Here is an 18,283-nt window from a genome sequence, read left to right on the forward strand (position 1 = left end):
TTCCAATAATTAATTAGTCTCACAGTTAAAAATGTATACCTTATTTCCTGCCTGAATTTGTCTATCTTCAACTTTCAGCCTTCATATCTTGTTATACGTTTGACTGCAAGATTGAAGAGCTCTTTAATAAGTATTTGTTCCCCATGCAGGTACTTATAACTTGTAGTCAAGTCACCTCTTAACCTTCTGTTTGTTAGACTCAAGGAGCTCAATCTATTTAGTGTATCACTATAAGGGTATGTCTACACCATGAAATTAGGTCAATTTTATGGAATTTGATTTTTAGAAATTGATTTTATACAGTCAATTGTGTATGTCCTCACTAAGCGCTTTAAGTCGGCCTAGTGTGTCCTCAATACCATGGCTAGCATCTACTTACGGAGCGGTGCACTGTGGGTAGCTATCCCATAGTTCCTGCAGTCTCCACTGCCCATTGGAATTCTGAGTTAAACTCCCAATGCCTGATGAGGCAAAAACATTGTCAAGGGTGGTTTTGGGTACATGTCGTCAGATGGCCCTTCCTCCTCCATGAAAGCAATGGCAGACAATCGTTTTGTGCCTTTTTTCCTGGGTTACTCGTGCGGACGCCATACCACGGCAAGCATGGAGCCTGCTCAGCTCACCGTCACCGCTGCTGTTGTGAGCATTGTAAACGCTTTGCGCATTATCCTGGAGTATGTGCAGAACTGGGCTAAGCACACCAGCACGAGGGCAATTGTGATGAGGACATGGACACAGACGTTCCTGAAAGCACGGGCTGTGGCAATTGGGACATCATGGCGGCAGTGGGGCTGGTTGATACAGTGGAACACCGATTCTGGGCCCGGCAAACAAGCACAGACTGGTGGGACCGCATAGTGTTGCAGGTATGGGATGATTCACAGTGGCTGCGAAACTTTCACATGCATAAGGCCACTTTCCTTGAACTTTGTGATTTGCTTTCCCCCACCCTGACGTGCAGGAATACCAAGATGAGAGCTGCCCTGACAGCTGAGAAGCGAGTGGCGATAGCCCTGTGGAAGCTTGCAACGCCTGACTGCTACCGGTCAGTCAGGAATCAATTTGGAGTGGGCAGGTCTACTGCGGGGACTCCTGTGATCCAAGTAGCCAGTGCAATCACTGACGTTCTGCCAGCAAGGGTAGTGACTCTGGGAAATGTGCAGGTCATACTGGATGGCTTTGCTGCAATGGGGTTCCTAACTGTGGTGGGGCGATAGACGGAATGCATATCCCTATCTTTGCACCGGACCACCTTGCCAACCAGTATGTAAATCACAAGGGGTACTTCTCAATGGTGCTGCAAGCACTAGTGGATCACAAAGGACATTTCACCGACATCAGCATGGGATGGCTGGGAAAGGTGCATGACGCTCACATCTTTAGGAACTCCGGACTGTTCGAGCAGTTGCAAGAAGGGACTTACTTCCCAAACCAGAAAATTACTGTTGGGGACGTTGAAATCCCAGTAGTTACCCTTGGGGACCCAGCCTACCCCTTGCTCCCATGGCTCATGAAGCTGTACACAGGCAGCCTGGACAGTAGTCAGGAGCAGTTCAACTATAGGCTGAGCAAGTGCAGAATGGTGGTAGAATGTGCCTTTGGACATTTAAAAGCTCGCTGGTGCTGTTTGCTGACTAGGTTAGACCTCAGCGCAACCAACATTCCCATTGTTATTGCTGCTTGCTGTGTGCTCCATAATATCTGTATGAGTAAGGGGGAGACGTTTATGGTGGGGTGGGAGGTTGAGGCAAATCGCCTGGTGGCCGATTTTGAGCAGCCAGACACCAGGGTGATTTAGAAGAGCACAGCTAGGTGCGCTGCGCATCAGAGAAGCTTTGAAAACCAGTTTCATGACTGGCCAAGCTACGGTGTGACAGTTGTGTGTGTTTCTCCTTGCTGTAAACCCGCCCCCTTTGTTGATTTTAATCCCCTGTAAGCCAACCACCCTCCCCCCTTCGATCACAGCTGGCAAAGGAAATAAAGTAACTATTGTTTTGAAACCATGCATTCTTTCTTTATTAATTAAAAAAAGAAGTGAGATAACTGACAAGGTAGCCCCGGGTCGGGTGGGGTGCAGGAGGAGGGAAGGACAAGGCCACATTGCTTATTGTAGCCACACTACAAATCAAAACTGTTTGAATGACAGCCTTCTGTTGCTTAGGCCATCCTCTGGAGTGGAGTGGCTGGGTGCCTGGCGCCGGCACCTCCCCCTCCCCCCCCCGCATTCTTGGGTGTCTGGGTGAGGAGGATATGGAACTTGGGGAGGAGGGCAGGCGGTTATACAATGGATGCAGCGGGGGGCTGTGCTCTTGTTGACTTTCCTGCAGCTCCAATAGACGCTTCATTATGTCTGTTTGCTCCCCCATTAGCCTCAGATTCGCCTCCTGCCTCTGCTCTTTGCGCTCACTTAATGCTTTCCTGGCCTCTACCACTGAATGCCTCCCTGCATTAAGCCGTTCCCTATCAGTGCGGGAGGACTGCATGAGCTTGGGAAACATGTCATCGCGAGTGCGGTTTTTTTGCCTTCTAATCTGTGATAACCTCAGGGACGGACATGATAGGGGGAGCATAGAAACATTTGCATCAGGGGGAGATAAAAAGGGAGAGTAAAATTTAGATGATACATTTCTGAGAACAAAAGGGAGACTCTTTCACAGTGAATCAAGCAATTCACAGCAGACAGCACATGTGCTTTAGGTACAAGGTCGCATTTTGCTTTGTATATTGAGCTGGTATGGTGACACATCACAGACAGCTGGGCAACAGAATTCAGTTTCCAGGCAGCCATGGTAAGCCTTTTGGTATGCAGGGTTGGCTTCTTACCCCTTCATAACATGTGGGAATGGTTTCAAAGTGCAGCGCCATTCTTTCCCATAGCAAGCAATGCCGAGTCGGTTTCACATTTAAAAGGAGGGGCTGCGGTTTTCAGGTGGATGTGCAGCACACACCTCCCCCCGTGCCACCACATGGCTATTCTCTGGGATTATCCCTTCACCCCTTCCTCCGCAGTGTGGCTATTCTCCGGGATGATCCCTTTTAGCCAAGCGCAAACAACCCAGCATGAACGGGGTCCTTTTACTGTTCCCTTACAAAAATCCCCCTACTCCAACCAGGTGACCATGAATGATATCACTCTCCTGAGGCTAACATAGAAAGATAAAGACCGAATGTTGCTTGAATGCGACCAAAACCGAGGACCATGCGCTGCCATGCTTTGTGCAGCAATGATTTCATACTACTTGCTACTGGCTTGGCGTGGTAAAGTGTCCTACCGTGGAGGACGAAATAAGGCAGCCCTCCCTGAAACCTTCTGCAAAGGCTTTCAGAGTACCTCCAGGAGAGCTTCATGGAGATGTTCCTGGAGGATTCCTGCTCCATCCCCAGACACGTTAACAGACTTTTCCAGTAGCTGTACTGGCCGCGAATTCATCCCAATTATTCAGGGCAAATCAAACATTAAACACTATTGCTTTTAAACCCTGTACTGTAGTTACAAATGTGCACTCACCAGAGCTGCCTTCTCCAGCTTCAGGGTCGGGGATCTCGCCTTGGGAGGGTATTGGCTCCAGGGTGATGAAAAGGTCCTGGCTGCTGGGGAGAACAGATTCACCGCTTGCCTGCTGTGCATTCTCCAACTCCTCCTCCTCCTCTTCCTCATCCACAAAATCCTCCTCCCTGTTGCGTGAGACTCCCCCCTTGCAGGTGTCCATAGACAGTGGTGGGATAGTGGTAGGGTCTCCCCCCAGAATGCCATGCAGCTGATCATAGAAGTGGCATGTATGGGGCTCTGACCCGGAGCGACCGTTTGCCTCCTTTGTCTTTTGGTAGGCTTGCCTGAGCTCCTTAACTTTCATGCGGCACTGCTGAGTGTCCCTGTTATAGCCTCTCTCCACCATGCCCTGTGCGATTTTGGCATATATATTAGCATTTCTTCTTTTTGATCGGAGTTCAGCCTGCACAGATTCTTCTCCCCACACAGCAGTGAGATCCAGTGTCTCTCTTTTGGTCCATGCTGGAGCTCATTTGCAATTCTGGGGGGACTGCATGGTCACCTGTGCTGCTGAGCTTGCCAAGCTGACGAAACAGGAAATGAAATTCAAAATTTCCCGGGGCTTTTCCTGTGTATTTGGCTAGTGCATTGGAGTTCAAAGTGCTGTCCAGAGCAGTCACATTGGAGCACTCTGGGATAACTCCCAGAGGCCATTACCGTCGAATTGCGTCTGCACTACCCGAAATTTGACCCAGCAAGGTCAATTTTAGCGCTACTCTCCTTGCCAGGGAGGAGTACAGAAGTCAATTTTAAGAGCCTTTTAGGTCGAAGGAAAGGGGTTAGTTGTGTAGACACATTCATTTTAAAATCGACCTAACGCAGCTAAATTCGACCTAACCCCATAGTGTAGACCAGGACTAAGGCACATTTTCTAATTCGTTAATCATTCTTGTGGCTCTTCTCTGAACCCTCTCCAATTTATCAACATTCTTCTTGAATTATGGGCACCAGAAGTGGACACAGTATTTTAGCAGCAGTCACACCACTGCAAAATACAGAGGTAAAATTAATCTCTCTACTCCTACTTGAGATTCCTCTGTTTATGCATCCCAGGATTGCACTGGGAGATTGGGAGCTCATGTTCAGTTGATTATCCGACATTACCCCTAAATCTTTTTCAGAGTCACTGGTTCCCAGGATAGTCTCTCATCCTGTAAGTATGGCCTACATTCTTTGTTCCTGTATTATACATTTACGTTTAGCTAAATTAAAACTGAATTTTTATTCTCTCACCTCCACCTACTTCTCTGGTGGTGGATGTGGTGAATGAGTGGGGGAAACAACATCGCACCAAGCTGACCCCATATGACAAAGACGAGAAGGGCGTGGACCTTCTCAGGTAGAAATCTTACTCATCTGCAGTCTTACAGTTTTTTATCACAAATTACCAGGCAGTCATGGCAAAATATAATTACATAAACTACACAAAATTTACTGCACCTTCCACTGGAAAAGAGTAAGCATTTTCAGGCCATTATTGCTAAGGGGCAGTTAGCGGTCAGGACATCCCTTCAGGTGTCCTTAGATGTAGCAGACATCATTTCTACAGCAGTAGTTATGTGCACGGCATTCTGGATCCAAATGTCCAGCTTTCCTGGAGAGGTCCAGAGAACTGCAGAGGATTTCCCTTTTTGATGGTTTGAAGTTGTTTTCCGATGAGAACATGGATGAGTTCCTGCGCTTTTTGAAAGACTCCAAAGCCACTTTACAATCTCTGGGAATTTATACCCTTACAAACAAAAGAAAATTTGGTAGGTCACAAAGCACCCACTGTTCCCATCCAACCCAATTCTCTGGTTTGCAAAGACTCCCCATTTTGCAAAATCCATAGGTTCCAGAGGAAGAGAATCACTCATCCATCAGGCCTGAATATTCAACCAGCATCCTTACTGAAACACTAGTTTTGATGGGTTGGTTGATGGTTTGCAACCTCTCCAGTCTTTAGTTCACCACTTGCAACAATTTGCCCACCTCTCCACAGTTGGAGACAGACTTTCTGATTTTTGTTATGCCTGGGAGTGGATTACTACAGACAATGGGTCTTGGAGATTGTAACATTGAGCTACATCCACTTTACCTCCCTCCCTCCTTTCCACCCTTCTTCTCCATCCCTCTTCAGGGACCCCCATGGGTGGCAGGTGGAGCCCCCCTTTGGGGAGGCTAGCCATGGCTGAACCCCTTCTGTTCCCTCCTCCGTGGCCGGAGCCCTGAGACCCCCCTCACTCCCCCCCTGCGGCCAGAGGAGCCCCGAGCTGGCCAGAGCCCTGAGACCCCCCTCCCACCCACCCCCGCGACTGGTGTACTTCAAGAAACTGCTATCTGTGGGAATTTGCTACATCAGATAGCAGTTTTTTACAATCCCTTACATATGAGTAACTGCTACAGGTAGCAAATTCCCACAGGTAGCAGTTTCTCACACCACAGGCAGACTAAATAAAAACTTCCCCTCAAAACCCTGCAACCAGGGCGTCTGTTGGCTGCGGCAGCACCAAGGGAGGCTGAGCCGCCACTGGCCTATTATACCCGCTGCCCATGGGAACCCCTCTCACTAGCACTTCCTGAGACGGGCAATAAACTCCCTTCTTTGTTCAGGAATGATAGAGCCTGTCTCTGCTCAACATGGAGGGAAAGGGCTTCTAATCAAGATACTTTCTCATGCCAAAGAAAAATGGAAGGTGGAGACTGATTTTAGTTTTAAGACTACTAAACCAATTTTGTAAAGTCTCAGAAGTTCATGGTCATGACTCTGGCAGCTATAATTTCTTCACTAAATTCAAGGGATTGTTTTTTGGCCCTCGACCTATAATATGCATATTGCCATACAATGATACATCCATCTCACAGAAAATAAAACAAAAATTTGTTACGGACCAGGATCATTTCAATACTGAGTTTTCCCCTTTGGACTCACCTCAGCTCCAAGAGTGTTTTCAAAGATTCTAACAGTGGTGGCTGCTTACCTTCATTGAGAGACGATTTTAGTATTCCTGTGCCTCGACGATTGGCTGTTCATGGGTCAGTCTTTTGAAAGAATGCTGTCAGCCATGCAAATGTTTTTTTCTCTGTTCCTGGAATTGAGTCTTCCACTTAATGTAAAAAAAAAATTATGTTGATCTCTACAGAAAATGCAGTTTGTGACCGGGGTTCCAGTGGGGGCCAGCTATGGTCACTCAATAAGGGTGAACTGCAAAGAATGGGGCAGACAATTCCCATAAAGCTGGTGGATATTCCATACTTAGATTTACCAAGACAGCATAAAACAGCTTCTTTATTACCTCACTGGTTACTCAGAAGTCCAAACAACACAGTTCCCTTAAAGTGATCCAGTCTCAGGACTCCATCTACCTAAGTCAAATATGATGATTCCTGAAAATCTTATTTCATCATATAAAAGAAAATGTTCCACCAATCCCAAAGGATCGGACACATTACCTCCCAGATTATTGAATATTCCAGATCTTACCCAAATACAGCTACAGCCAATTCTTATTAACTAAACTAAAATTTATTAAAAAACAAGAGAGAGAGAGAAAGACCAGTATACATACAGACATGAGTTCAATTCATTGACGTTTAGATTCATAGCAGAGACGGTGAGCTTTATAGTTGCAAAGAGTTCCTTTAGAATTCAGTTAACAGATTATAGTTCAATGCCCAAATATCACATTCAGGGTTTATCAGCATAACTGGGACCTCAGTCTTGCGATTCAAACTTCCCCTGATGAAGCTTAAGGAAATCTGAGATGACAGAATCAGGACCCAAGGATCTTTTATTCAATTTCATGTCCTCTTCGACAAGTTGGGGTTCCTCTGGGAACAAAAAGGTAATTAGGATGACTTTGAAGGAGGTCCATCACTGGTACTTAGCTACAGAATTAACATAAGGCAATTTCCTTGTTCCTCCACCATTCACAGTACATTTCAAAGAGATGAATACCAATATATCCCGTGTTTATGATTCATTTAAATGCTAGGATGTTCTTTTGATTTCTGAACTATTACATTGTCGACCCTACTCATACATATGTAAATACACAAACATCCCTCCACATGTCTTTTGAGGGTTATTTATGAATGAAAAGTCTGACTCTTTTTACACCAGAAAAACACTGGGAATAAAAAGAAAATGCTAAAAATATGGACACAAACGCAGAACAGGTTTTATAAAATCCTTGACCTTCCAGGCCTCCAGATCCAAGGGAAGCTCTAGCCAGGAAAACCCTACAAGAAAATGTTATTGGTACTGGAATGGCTGGAAATGCAAAATATATTCTTCAGAAGAGAACTTTTAATTATTAACAACAAAAATAAGCCATGTAGACAGTGCAGAATCATGCTTTCTTCTCACGGTGAAGGAAATGAATTCACAAGAACACAGAAATCCCGGTTATCAAGAAATTCTGTGAAATAGGCAATTGGGGGTGGGAGAGGGGGGAGGAGAACCAAAGAACAGAGACAGTAGAGAATATTGCCCCAATTCAAAACCTTGGTGGTCCTTGAAAGTTTGATGATAGTTGAGGATTTGTATTGCACAATATTCCAGCTCAGGCTGGGATGCTGAAAACCAAGCAGTTTATTTTGAAGTAATGCTGCCATATACGTTCTTGTGCAGTAATTCTTAACATTTCCCCTACAGGACTATTTTTTCCGTACTGTAATCTAGCTGGCGCATTTCTCCCACTTGGCAACTTCAGAAAGGCAGATTCCTCACCTCCTCCTAAAACATGTTCACAATCTCCAGTTTAAGGACTATGTTGCTATTGTTTCAGTGTGTCTGCAGATTCAGGCATGCATTACTGCATCAGTTTATGCTCAGTTCACTTTTTCAAGTTCATCTCTGCAACTATTAGGACTAGAAACATAATATATTTTAATTAAAGGATAAGAAAAGGAGGATGATTGTGTCCCTTCTGACAACTGAAGTAGACCCCTACTTTGAGAACTCCTGTTCTAATTCCATTTCCTTTTTGTTGCTCCTGTTTGTGGCAGTGTTCTGAGGCACCATTTCATGTAATGTCATCAGTTGGCATCTAGGGCTCTCTTTGATAGTGTGAAAGAATATCTATAAAGCAAATGAACAACGTGTATCAGTTGTTTTCATTCAGACGTATTTTTTGTCATTTCCTTTGTTACTATAAATATGTATAAAATCCAATGATATTACTGGGTAAAATACATAATTTAAAATTGCTTTGATGGAAACTAAACTGTATGGTTGAAAATTGCATATCCTTCAAAATAGTTTTTTTGATAAAATTTATTATGAACAATACAGTTTTGAACAATTTGTAGATTCTACTTATATGCAGTTGATATGCAATATGTATAGTGAATTTAGTGCTACAGGTCCTATACTTTAATTGCGTGTTTGCTCTGTTTCAGACGGTTCGCCATGGTTTTCCCTACTTGCCTACTGCCTTAGCTTTTGACCCAGTTCAGAAAATTCTGGCTGTGGGGACAAGAACAGGAGCCATACGAATGTATCCTTTCTTATTCAAAGTCTTTACAGTTTCTGTACTTTCAAAACTGTCGTGACATGAATCAGCTTCATTCCACAAACACTCAGGTAAGATACATTTTATAATGTTTTACTTCACTGTTTGGACTGGAAAAATTATCTGAAAAAAGTTGTAGTTTTTTTGGTTGTTCTGGAATTAATATTGGCTTATGAATGTGACTAAGGATGACATTTCACACATGAATTACTGACTTAGGAATAACACTGGCTAATACATAGTTAATTTTTATGCTCAGTATGTGAAAGTGGAAGGATTAAAAACAAGTATATTAGGTTCCAAACAAGGATACATGTGGAGGAAATTCTTTTAGATATTTTCATTCTTCATGTGTTTCTTCAAAAGTGAATATCCATTTATAAAATTGGGCATTGTTACAATAATATTTTGCCTTGAAGTTTTGATGTTTATAATTTAATATGCATAACTCCTCAACTCTCAGTTGTTAGCCTAGGATACTTTTGGAATTCATTTTTACAAAAGATTGGGATGACCATGAGCCTCACTGGGAGGGAAAGAGAGAGAACTGGATATCTTTTTTTTTATATAAATTTAATTTTGCAAAATGTTCAGATATCATATTGATGAGTGTGGTAGAAATGTTGCGCTACCGATATATAAAATGAGTCAACCTGTCAACAGAGGGAAAAATTCAATACAAAAGAAATGAAAATTCAGACATGGTCTGATTTTTGAGAATCTAAAAAGTACATTTCAAAGTTCTGAATTACAGGATGTTCCTCTGAACACGTTTCTCAATTTCTCAAGGCCCAAACAGTTCCACCAAACTGGGATACATGTCAATAAAGGAAAAACAAGAAAAACAGTGCAGGAGAGTTAAAATGTTATAGGTTTGATGTATTTAACGAAAGGAATTTTTTTTTTTGTAACCTCAGTTTACAGTTTCAGCACTTCTGCTGTAAATAATTGGCAATAAGTGAGAACATGAGTGCCCTGGTTCTATGAACACTAACACATAAGCTTAACTACAATCCAAGAGGATTTCAATTTTAAGCTTCTCAATACTTATTACATTATATACCCCTATAAATCCCAGGTTCAAAACGGAAAGGTATTTTATGAAGTATGGTCAATTTATTCTATACAGATTCTTCTACTCTCCTCTTCACCATAGTGCCTATGAGTCTAGTGACAGCAGAGGCAAGGTGCAAAAAAAGTGAAAACTATTTGTTTGGAAACTCAGCCAGTGCCTCACATAACACATTTAGCAAGTAGGGCTTTGATTCCTCACATATTAGAGTACTCTTGTGCTCAATAAATTTTATCCTCAAAGGCCTTGATGTTTTTCCAGTATAAGCCTTCCACAAGGACACTAAACCAGTTATACCACAAAGTCTGTGCTGTTGGTGATTCTGCTCTTACTATAACATTATTTACCTCAATGAAGTAGATAGAATATATCCCATTGAACACATACGTTTCTGGCATGGAAAATCTCTGCATGTTCTGTACTTCTGACAGACCACAGCTCAAATTGTATTCTGCTATGGAAATACCTAGGGAAGGGGACTAGAGCTTTACCTCTGTTGAAGTGGGCTGTAGCCCACGAAAGCTTATGCTCTAATAAATTTGTTAGTCTCTAAGGTGTCACAAGTACTCCTTTTCTTTTTACCTCTGGGAGTTTCATTCACACAGTCACCTCAGAGCCCTGATTCCTTTGCCTTCCTCTTCCCCCGACCCCAGCAGCCAGGCTCTTTTAGGAGCTGTGCTGCTATTGGCCAGGCACCCTATGGCTACATAAAATTCCTGCTCTAAGGAAAGTGCAGGTGCAGAGCCCAAATTAATGCTTCTTTCAAGCAGTGGTGTAGCTAGGAGTGGAAATTTGGGTGGGCAGGCAATGACAGACTGCTAGCTCAGCTTCTCCCCCAACACTATGCCCTCGTCCTAGCCCTGGTGCCCCCAGATATGGCTTCATCTGCCGAGCTGATAATGCACATGGAACGAGGACCCCGCCCTCATGCTCCAGTGTGGGTAGCTGCTGGGCTAAAAAAAGTTCCCCCCCTTTTGGGCTGAAATTCCCCACATTCCTTAAGGCAGAGAGGGGAGATAATAGGCAATGACCCCCCCCCTTTCAGTTGAGCAGAGTCCGCAGGCTACATCTTCCCCCCAACCCCCGCCACAGGGTACCCAGCCAGGGAAACGGGTTCCCTGAGCCTCACCATCTTGGGAAGAGAGAAACTTTATCCAGAGAGGGGAGGGAAAACTGGGGTGGGGGGGCTGGACAGGGGAGGGCAAAGGCCAAGGGCCAGAGTAGGGGGGAAGGGGCAGGACCCAGGGGGGTGCGAGACATGGGTGAGGCAGCAGAACTGGGGGGCATAGCGGAGCCTGGGACTGGGGTGAAGAGGGATTGGGGGGTGCAGGAGGGATCCGGGGCCCTGGGGAGGGGGGGCAGGAGGGATCGGGGGGCCTGTCTCTCCCCACCCCCTCCAACTGGCCCTTACCACTCAGCAGGCACCAGAAGATGAGGCTGCCCCATGTGCACAAGCTAGAGTTCTGCCCGCCTCTCTCAACTCTGGCTCTGTCTCCGTCTGCCCAGCCAGTCGTGTCCCTCTGTCCTGCCGGCACTGCTGTGTCTGTGAAACCTGCACTACACACTGCTGCCCCGGTCTCTAGTCATGTGCCTAGGTGCCTAGACTGGCTTCTCTCTGGCCCCAGCGCTGGCCCCACCCAGACCTGCCTGCACAAGGCACCTCCCCACACACACTTGGGATGACTCCCTCCCTCCCTCCCAACCTGTGTATTCGGATGGCTCCAGCCTTGCCCACACTCCGTCCTGAATTTCAGGTGCCTGAGTGTTGCTCCGGGCCACTGTGGCAGCACTACACCTCTGCTAAGATTTGGGTGGGCCTGGATGCTAAGTAGGTGGGCTGCAGCTCACCTAGCCCTAGCTGTGGCTACACCCCTACTTTCAAGTAGCATTAAATTAAGTCTGGATATCCTCTGTCACAGGAAGGGAACATTTTGTGGAGAAGAGTTCTGCCCCCATCCTTGCTCAGCCCTGCAGTTATCTATGGAGGGGCTTTCAAAGGAAGGAGGGGAACAATGCTGCTGAAGTGGCACTTCTTTCTATACCTTTCCAGACCAATCTGCTAGCTTAGAGTCCCCTCCGTTCATGGCAAATTTAATAATTCTATTATCTGAATCAATCAATAGCATCACCCAAGTTTCTCTACCTATGTGTAATTAGAGAGAGAATAATATACTGTTGTTCATTTCTAAATCTCTTGTTAAAATACCGTAGTGTTTGAACATTCCTACTATTCCTCTGACATGAATGTGCCTAATATTCCTATGACAGCTATTGAATATGAGGACAGATGTATTAAATCAATGCCATTTTTAAATTATGGGAATACTAGAGGAGTACTAGAGCATCTGAATTTTTTAAAAAGCATGTTCATTTTCTCCTCTTACAATGTGCACATGGTTAGTCATTTTAAGCCAAATTTATTACAATCATTTGTTTCTGGGCTGAGATCTGTTATGCTAACTTCAACATTTTAAAAACTGATTTATTGTTACCTTCCTGAAAATTGAATTTATAACAGGGAGACTTTTAAAATATCAAAAAACTGAGCAGGTTTTAATGACTTTCTATCTTACACAGTCTTCTAGTGGATCAGCACATAGTGTCCTGAAACTGATTAGTGTTAGATAATAATAGAATGGAGGGATCACTTCAATATACCTTGCTGTTGCTCTTTTAGTCTCTGCTGTTGGTGGCACTGAACAGTCCTGGTGATGGTACAAGAAGGACAATTTGGCCATCATGAAGAAAATCAATTCAATACCAGCCTCCAACTAGACTGGATTATTGATTATTTGTATTGTGGTATCTCCCAAAGGACCCAACTAAGATCAGGATCCTGTTTCGTTAGACAACACAAACACATAGGAAGACAGAGTTACTCTCCAAAATGCTTACAGTGGTCATGGAATGAATCTGCCTTTGACCAATGCAAATCATGTGGTGGTAATACTGATTTTCTTTCCAGCAAAGAAACTATTCTGTGGCCCTAAACTCTTAACTGTAGATCCAAAAACACTAACACAAGCTAGAACAAGGTGCTACAGTACATGATTTCTCTATGATACTAAATTAGGGACCTAGGTAGAAATTAAACATACATATGGAGGAGGTGAATTTTTCTGTGCATTTTCCATAGGAAATATTGAGACAAGAGGCAGAACAATAATGTGATAGAATTGACAAGAATAAGTAGTTCCTTATGTCCTTAGGGATACCAAAGTTAATGATACCTTGTGTTTTACGACATAGTTAAATATTAGTCATTTAAATTTGTTCATATGGACTCCAGCCCATTAATTCCAGAACATCTTTCTGGACAAAGGGGTTGGGAATGAAAACCAGCGGTTTCTGGGAGGAGGAGCAGCAAGGGAACAAGAGCAGTGGGCAAGGCAAGATGGAGAACTGGATGAGTAGGCAGGAGAAAACGGAAGAACTGGATCTGATGGGCCCATCTATTGAAGATGGGGAGACCTTTGTGCAAATATGGATTAAATGAAAGGAAAATCAGGGACAATAACTTTAGGTCCGTACTCCAATCTGAAAAAGTACAGAATGGCTTGGTTTCTTATCAAAGTTCAAAAATATGTTTCTTAATCATATCTTTTCTTAATTCTTTACTTACAGAAAGACCAAAATATGTTATCATAATGGGGACTGACTAGCAATCATTGTAGTTACATTAGCAAAGTAATTGTCTTTCTAGCCACCTATTTTAAAATGCCCATATCTTTTCAAGTGAAAATTTTCATGTGTGCTTCACTAGACTGTGGTGCCTATCTCACACATTGATTTAAATTTGTGCTTAGTTATACAGAGTGCAAAATAAGGATATTAATACTTACCCATCTTTGTAAAGCATTTTGAGAGCTACAGTTAAGTGTTACATAACTGCAAAGCATTGTTAGACCTGTTACACAGATGGGAACACGGATTCAAAGAAAGGTTGAATAAAGTAGCTGAGTGACAGTGAAAGATAGTGGGTTGGATCTCAGATGAAAGATTTGGGTTTGTGTCTTCGTTTGACAATTATTTGCTGTCTGACCTTGACCTTCTTGTATTCTCCACTTGTAAAATGGGGATATTAATACTTGTCCTACAGGATTAATTAATGTGAGGGTTAAATGGGACTGTTTGTACAGCTCTTTTGAAAAAAATAAGGCTCTATATAAGTAATTATTATCCACTGTACCTCCAGTAGTATGGAGGAACAGTGAGCACTGTATAGAGGAGAACAAATAGTGCCTCCTCTATTTTAGATTATATAATCTGGTGGTTAGGGCAACTGCCAGGGAGATGGGAGTCTCAGAGTCCAGTCTCCTTGCTCAGCATGCTGCCTTTTGTGGATCACCTTCTTAGGTGCCTATCTTGCCACAATCATTGACTAGGGAGCCAAGGCACCTTATTCAGGCTTTGTGGATTGCATGTTGGTCCAGAGATTTTCTAGGTGCGTAAAAGTTAGGTATGTTGCAAAGCTCAGCATTGCAACACCAAAGTCCCTTTGTGGGTCCTGGCCTTAGTAAACAATTCTGTTGATGCACAAGAATCATAGAATCATAGAAGATTAGGGTTGGAAGAGACCTCAGGAGGTCATCTAGTCCAACTCCCTGCTCAAAGCAGCAAAGAAGAGAGAGATCAAGCTCATTCTTTCTTAGATCTGTTTGCTACCATGAATAAAACACATAATAGTGTATTTGTGACCCTGAAGTTAGGAGCTATGTCTCTGAATGCTCACAGGGAACAGATCTGTTGAGGAAGATGGTTCATTTTCAGCAATAAGGTGACAGGCTGAACATTAGTGGGCGATTGGTGCACGCTTCAATTGTGTTTCAACCACCCAAGCAGTGTACCACTTCAGGCATTGGAGTGAAACTCATCAATTTATTCTTTCTTTCTTTTTTAAAATCACTTTGAAATGAAATTGTCAATATACAAGAATGAAAAAGATATTGCAAGATTTAAGAAGAGATTTACTCTCACAAATAAATCTGATTAAAACCAGAGAGTCAATTTTCATTTTCATCTGCATTTTCACAAGGCCTGTTATGAATATGGTTATGTGCACACACACAGTTGATTTGTACACATATTCATTCTGTGCATTTTCGTGCATGTAACTGAACTCACCTACTGTTGAAAATCTGGCCAAAAGTGTCCATTCACTCTTTTTAAGTAAATGGGTTAAACTCTGCTTTCAGTTAAACAAAACCATCTCATGTCACCTTCAACTGGAGTTTATCCATGTAAGTGACAACAAAATTTGGACTAGCATTTGTAATTAAAACCTCCTCTTCAGGGAAAAATGCTTCATATATATCCTGAAATATCATATAAAAAGGTGGTAAATTGGAGAACAGTATCGGCAACATTTTAAGCAATGACAACGACTACATTTAGAATCCATGTAGGTGAAATAAATTCTTCTTTGAGTGCTTGCCATCTGTGTATTTTGTTCTAGGATGTGCATGTGCCTGAAATTGGAGTTTTTGCTAGCAGTGTTCATTCGGTCTGTATATGTGCCCTGACTAACCTTATGCCATGTACGAAGGTTATGAAGGGCAGTGTTGATAAATTGTATAGTCAGTTGCTTGACCACACTTTGTTTTGTTATGAAATATGCTGAAGACACCAAATAACCAATGTCAGTCTCGTTTACTACTATGAGCCAAAAATAATATAGCATAGGAAAACAGTTCTAGAAAAATGATTAAAGGTGTAGAAAACATGACCTGTGACGGAAGACAGAAAAAATTGGTTTTGTTTAGTCTGGAGAAGAGAAGACTGAGAGGGGACAAGATAACAGCTTTCAAGTACATAAAAGGTTGTTACAAGGAGGAGGGAGAAAAATTGTTGTTCTTAACCTCTGAAGATAGGGCAATGGGCTTAAATTGCAGCAAGGACGGTTTAGGTTGGACATTAGGAAAAACTTCCTAACTGTCAGAGTAGTTAAGCACTGGAATAAATTGCCTAGGGAAGTTGTGGAATCTCCATCATTGGGGATTTTTAAGAGCAGGTTGCACAAACACCTGTCAGGGATGATCTAGATGATACTTAGTCCTGCCTTGAGTGCAGGGGATTGGACTAGATGACCTCTCGAGGTCCCTTCCAGTTCTATGATACCAGTCTCCATGAAGCCATCTCATGCAGTGTTGTTACATTCACCTTACACTAGGGTGACCGGATGTCCCATTTTTAAAGGGACAGTCCCATTTTTTGGTCTTTTTCTTATATAGGTGCCTATTACCCCGCACCCCTGTCCCATTTTTTCACATTTGCTATCTGGTCACCCTACCTTACACAGAAGTTGTGCTCCCAAAGTTACACTCCTAAATCCATCTTTTTGTACCCAATCTGTTTATAAATACAAGGTACCGTGTACATCAACTGAAACTACATTTAACCAATCCGTTTTCTACCTTGTTTTTCTGTGTATAGTGTACTGTGTAGCTCTTTGTTCTGAAAACATGCATTCCAAATACCAAAGGGCATGAAGGCACCTCCTGGGTTTGTACTAGGGTAGAACAATCATATGTCTTGTCCTCTTCCTTTCGGACATTCCAGTACAGGTCTGTGAGAATAACCTGTTGCTGTGCTAAAATAATCAAATGTCCTGATCCTGACAATTTTGCTATGTGCTTAAACCAAAGCTTACTTCAACTAACACAAGGCATTAGGTTTCAGAGTAACAGCCGCATTAGGGTATACTTAACACAAGAAAACTGGATTATAGTAAAGGGATGGGCCAATGTAGGCTATATAACTACTATAATATTTGTGCTTAATACATACTATCATACATATGGTGCAGATAATTCCTATTAATATGATATATTATGCTAAGTGGCATATATTGGTCAACAGTGGTGTGGGACCAATCACCTCTCTAGTTCTTTCTCACCACTCTTGGTCTGACACCTAGCCCTTTAGTATCTGCGCTTCTTTAGCTTATCTTTGATGGGCATTTCTGCAAATAGTATACAGTAAAAGCTGTGTTATCCAGCCGTGTACCAACCAGAAAGCTCTATAAACTGGCGTTTCTAATCTTCATAGAAAGTCTGGTTTATAGTTTGGTTGGTGTGGGGCCAGCAGACTCCTTATTTGGCTCCCCGGAAGCCGCAACATGTCCCTGCTGCTCCTAGGCAGAGGAATGGCCACGCGGGAGCTGGGGGTTGGGACACAGGGGGAGGTGCTGGGCGCAGGCTCTGGGAGGGAGTTTGGGTGTGGGGTGGCAGATCCGGGGGTGGCTCTCCGCAAATGGTGACCGGTCCCTGCGGCCCCTAGGCGGAAGTGTGGCTGGGCGGCTCTGCATGCTGCCCCCGCCCCAGCGCTGGCTCCGCAGCTCCCATTGGCCAGGAACCGCAGTCAATGGGAGCTGTGGGGGCGGCGCCTGTGGACAGGAGCAGCATGCACAGAGCCACCTAGCTGCGCTTCCACCTAGGGGCAACCAGGACTGGTCCCTGCTTGCAGGGAGCTGCCTGAGGTGAGTGCCCCCTGGATCCAGCACCCCGCACCCTCTCCCGCACCAAACTCACTCCCTCTTAGTTAACTGGAATTTTTTATTTACCGGCACCTCCCATTCCTCCAACATGACGGATGAAAAAGCTTTTACTGTATATAGTTTTAGTGTAGATGTTGATATAGTTATTGTCCACTGGCACTTGTTTTTCCTCATATATAGAATAGGTAATTTAAATATAGTGGGTGGCCAAAGGGGGTGGGGTGGAGTCTTCATAGTGGAAACCATTTACACTTTGGCTGAGAAATAATGTTTCATAGTAGCACTATAAGACCATATCTTGTTGTTTTTTGAATCTAAATATATAAGAATGAATATATGAATCTATATCTATAAGGGCTGTCAAGCGATTAAAAAAATTAATCATGATTAAAAAATTAATGTTTTAGACAATATTTTGTTAATAGAATACCATTATTTAAATATTTTTGGATGTTTTCTACATTTTCAAATATATTGATTTCAATTACAACACTGAATACAAAGTGTACAGTGCTCACTTTTATTTATTTTTGATTATAAGTATTTACACTCTAAAAACCCCCAAAAGAAATAGTATTTTTCATTTCACCTCATACAAGTGCTGTAGTGCAATCTCTTTATCATGACAGTTGAATTTACAAATGTAGAATTATGTACAAAAAATAACTGCA

At 43.1% G+C, this 18,283-nt stretch overlaps 1 protein-coding gene across 8 annotated transcripts in view; it reads left to right on the forward strand.

Moving 5' to 3' along the window:
• Positions 1–18,283, forward strand: part of STXBP5L (syntaxin binding protein 5L) — a 420,013-nt gene that overhangs the window by 23,873 nt on the left and 377,857 nt on the right. For all 8 annotated transcript variants that reach the window (XM_043538749.1, XM_037909775.2, XM_043538743.1 and 5 more), the window contains exon 2: positions 8,933–9,030. In XM_043538749.1, coding sequence (XP_043394684.1) covers positions 8,933–9,030 — 98 coding nt within the window. The remainder of the gene's footprint in view (positions 1–8,932; positions 9,031–18,283) is intronic.

The sequence above is a fragment of the Chelonia mydas genome, chromosome 1 (genome assembly GCF_015237465.2).
Source record: "Chelonia mydas isolate rCheMyd1 chromosome 1, rCheMyd1.pri.v2, whole genome shotgun sequence".
NCBI lineage: Eukaryota > Metazoa > Chordata > Testudines > Cheloniidae > Chelonia > Chelonia mydas.